Source organism: Triticum urartu, chromosome 2A (genome assembly GCF_056163025.1).
Source record: "Triticum urartu cultivar PI428250 chromosome 2A, HENAU_Tu73, whole genome shotgun sequence".
NCBI classification, from domain to species: Eukaryota; Viridiplantae; Streptophyta; class Magnoliopsida; order Poales; family Poaceae; genus Triticum; species Triticum urartu.
In genome coordinates, this window is record NC_141874.1 from 715,442,712 (window position 1) to 715,445,841 (window position 3,130).

Genomic DNA, 3,130 nt, shown 5'->3' on the forward strand with positions numbered 1-3,130 from the left:
ATAGCACTTAACTTATTTCTTTAGGCTAAACGATCATCTGTCAAAAAAGAATTCCGGACAAACTTATTTCTTTTTACACAGGTTACTAAAATAACCATTTCTCATAAACACACTAGGCCCAATCGTGTGGCAAAATAATAATCAAAGCGAACATCCAGTTCTCCTGCTCTATTGTTTCATGTATTTTAGGCGGTAAATTTCTAAATGAAACTACTTCACACACAATATCTGATTTTTGTAGAATGATTAGATGTGGTTGTGTACCCGATAGATGATTATGTGAATGGGTATGATTCTTTGTCGTACCAAAAATCGTATTGGGTAGCTTGGTTACTTTACTTCGTACTAGTGATCCATACTACATACCGTACTCCTATAATGGAAGATGTACAGAACATTGCCACCCATATATACTCTACTTCTTCCTTCTACTAGTGATCCATCGGCAAGCGACTCTACTTCTCACTTGAACACAATGCTCACATACATGTTTGGGTTCTAATTACACGTAGGAATGGGAGGTGTTGGGATTTTCTAGACAACGCACAGCGATGATCATACAACCAGATCATGGGCTTCTGGGTTGAAGAAGAGTTGTGATTCCATAAAAAACATCTGCTTGGTCTCTAACTTGACAGAAGCAGCTACACGAACGCCATTCTTGTCTGCAGCAATTTCAAGAGTGCTCTTTTATCCGTGGTTAGCGGATCACGGGATCAGTAGCAACCTACTGTATTGCCTCATTTCTGTAACGAACTGTTGTGCTTCTTGATCTAGTAGGCTTCCGTGAGAACAAACTATATGTTTCATTTGGACTACGGATCAGGTACTGACACGGAACCTTAAAAAAATCGTTTCCAGTTTTTATAAGAATCCTAAATTTCTACTCGATAAGAAAAATCTCAGAATATGAACCCAAGTTTGCACTACTCTGCAGTATGCATTAGAAGAGAACATCCAAATGACACTAAGAGCATCTCCGATAGCTTGTCTATATGGATGCCTATACTCGTTTTTCACGACGTGAGCCCAAAACAGACGTCCAACAGCTTGCCTATATGGTCGTCCAAATATATACATCCTCTAAATCAACCTCGATAATGTCCACGTCTGGACAATGTGAAGGCGTTGTCCAAACTCAGCTGCAGACACGATTTTTTGCTCTCCCAGCGACGGCCCACCTGTTATGGTCCCTGTATATAGACGTTCTGATGCAAAACTGGACGTGTATATTAGGGAATCTTTTTAAACCATTGCCTATATGAATATATAGACATCCAAATATATACATGCTATTGGAGATGCTCTAAACTTATAGCCAACAAACAATAACAGAAAAGAACACCAAAATCTAAAAAACAAAGAGTGAGAAGTAAAACGAATTGTATAGTGAGCAACCAAATTTAGTGACTGTCAGTTCTGAATGAAAGCAACGCACTGTTTCCCTGAACATCCAAGCGCTTGCAGTTTTGACAACTTTATTTTGGAGTTTGGAAGCACAGCTAAGCCATGCCACATCATTACAATCAAGGATATAATTTCTGAAGCAGCTAATCAAATCTGCATAGCATAACGAGATGGAATCGAGGCAAACCTTCAGAATCACCCATTCTAAATTCGCAATAAGCTCTAGCTACAATCTCTGTATGATCTACAGATCCTTCAAGAATTCGGCGAACGCCGTCCGCGACGGCCCGCCGTCCGCCAGCGCCTCCGCCGCCTTCTCCTTGGCCAATGCCAGCCTTCCCCGGAGCTTTCCCCCTTCGTCGGACTCCATCACCAGCCTCACCTTCTTCTCCACCTCCTCTGCCTTGACAAGCTCCTCGTCGTACCCTTCCATCACCACTCCGAGCTTCATCTCGTCCACCACGAACACCTTGTTCGCCCTCTGCTCGGCGTACTGCGGCCAGCACAGCATCGGCACCCCGGCCGACGCCGCCTCCAGGACAGAGTTCCACCCGCAGTGCGTCACGAACGCGCCGGTCGCGGCGTGCCCCAGCACCTCCACCTGCGGCGCCCACATCTTCACGACCAGCCCCCTCCCCTGCGTCCTCTTCAAGAACCCATCGGGGAGGAGCGCGTCCAGGTCTGGCTCTGGGCGCGGCAGGAAGTATTTGGCCGGGTCCTCAGGCGGGCTCCGCACGACCCACAGGAAGCGGTGGCCGGAGTTCTCGAGCCCGCGCGCTATCTCCTTGAGCTGCGCCGCCGACATCGCTCCCAAGCTGCCGAAGCAGAGGAACACCACGCTCCGCTCCGGCTGCTCGTCCAGCCACGACAAGCACGCGCCCTGCGCTTGTGCAGCCGCCTCGCCTTTCACGATCAGTGGCCCGATGCAGTACACCGGCGGCGTCGGGCGGCCCGGGACACAGGCGCCCTCCCGGAGCGCCGTCACGGCCCTCGCCTCCAGCCGCTCGTAGGTGTTGATGAGCAAGCCCCGGGCCTCCGGTTTGCACCCGTATTGCCCCATCCGCACGGCGCAGGTCCGGCTCGCGCGGTCCTGCACGATCTGGGGCATGTCCGAGGCAGGGATCGGCGGGACGCCGGGGAAGCGGAGGAGATCCTTGCCCATGCAGGGGCGGAGCCAGAAAATTTGACCAATGGGTTCACTCAGTACCTCATTGTAAGGATTTAGTAAGGATTAATAATTAAGTGTAACGTTCAATTTCATACCAACTTACAATAGAGGCACGTCACTTAAAAGACATGTGGCGAGTAGAAATATGATATCGATTATCACATACGACAGTTACATATAAAAGTGGAGAGTGCAAGACATACCGATTGTGTGAAATTATAAAATCCCTTGTTGACAAAATAACTTCATAGCTTCAATTGCAGCTTCTCATCTTCCTAAAATATATAGGAGAAAATGACAAGTTACTTTGACAAATTCAAAATAAATACCATCAAGCCAAAGAGGCATATAAACAAGTGATTGTAAGTCTAATTCGACTTTGGGTTTTTTTGGAGGATCAGTTTGCTTATCATGGGCAACCTGAATTGATTGATCTTGATTCATCAAAGCATCACATTTTGTACCATTATATTATGAAAGCTATTAACATTACCTTTACCCATATGGGTATTTTGTCGCATTTTTTGTTCCAGTTGCTCCAACCTTTAGTTGCAA

At 46.8% G+C, this 3,130-nt stretch overlaps 1 protein-coding gene across 1 annotated transcript; it reads right to left on the reverse strand.

The window, feature by feature from the left end:
* Window positions 1–1,592: 1,592 nt before the first annotated feature.
* Window positions 1,593–2,560, reverse strand: LOC125534256 (anthocyanidin 5,3-O-glucosyltransferase-like). The gene has a single exon (XM_087540236.1). It carries the CDS (start codon window positions 2,513–2,515, stop codon window positions 1,652–1,654), a length of 864 nt encoding a protein of 287 aa, XP_087396362.1. The 5' UTR covers window positions 2,516–2,560; the 3' UTR covers window positions 1,593–1,651.
* Between the last annotated feature and the right edge of the window lie 570 nt (window positions 2,561–3,130).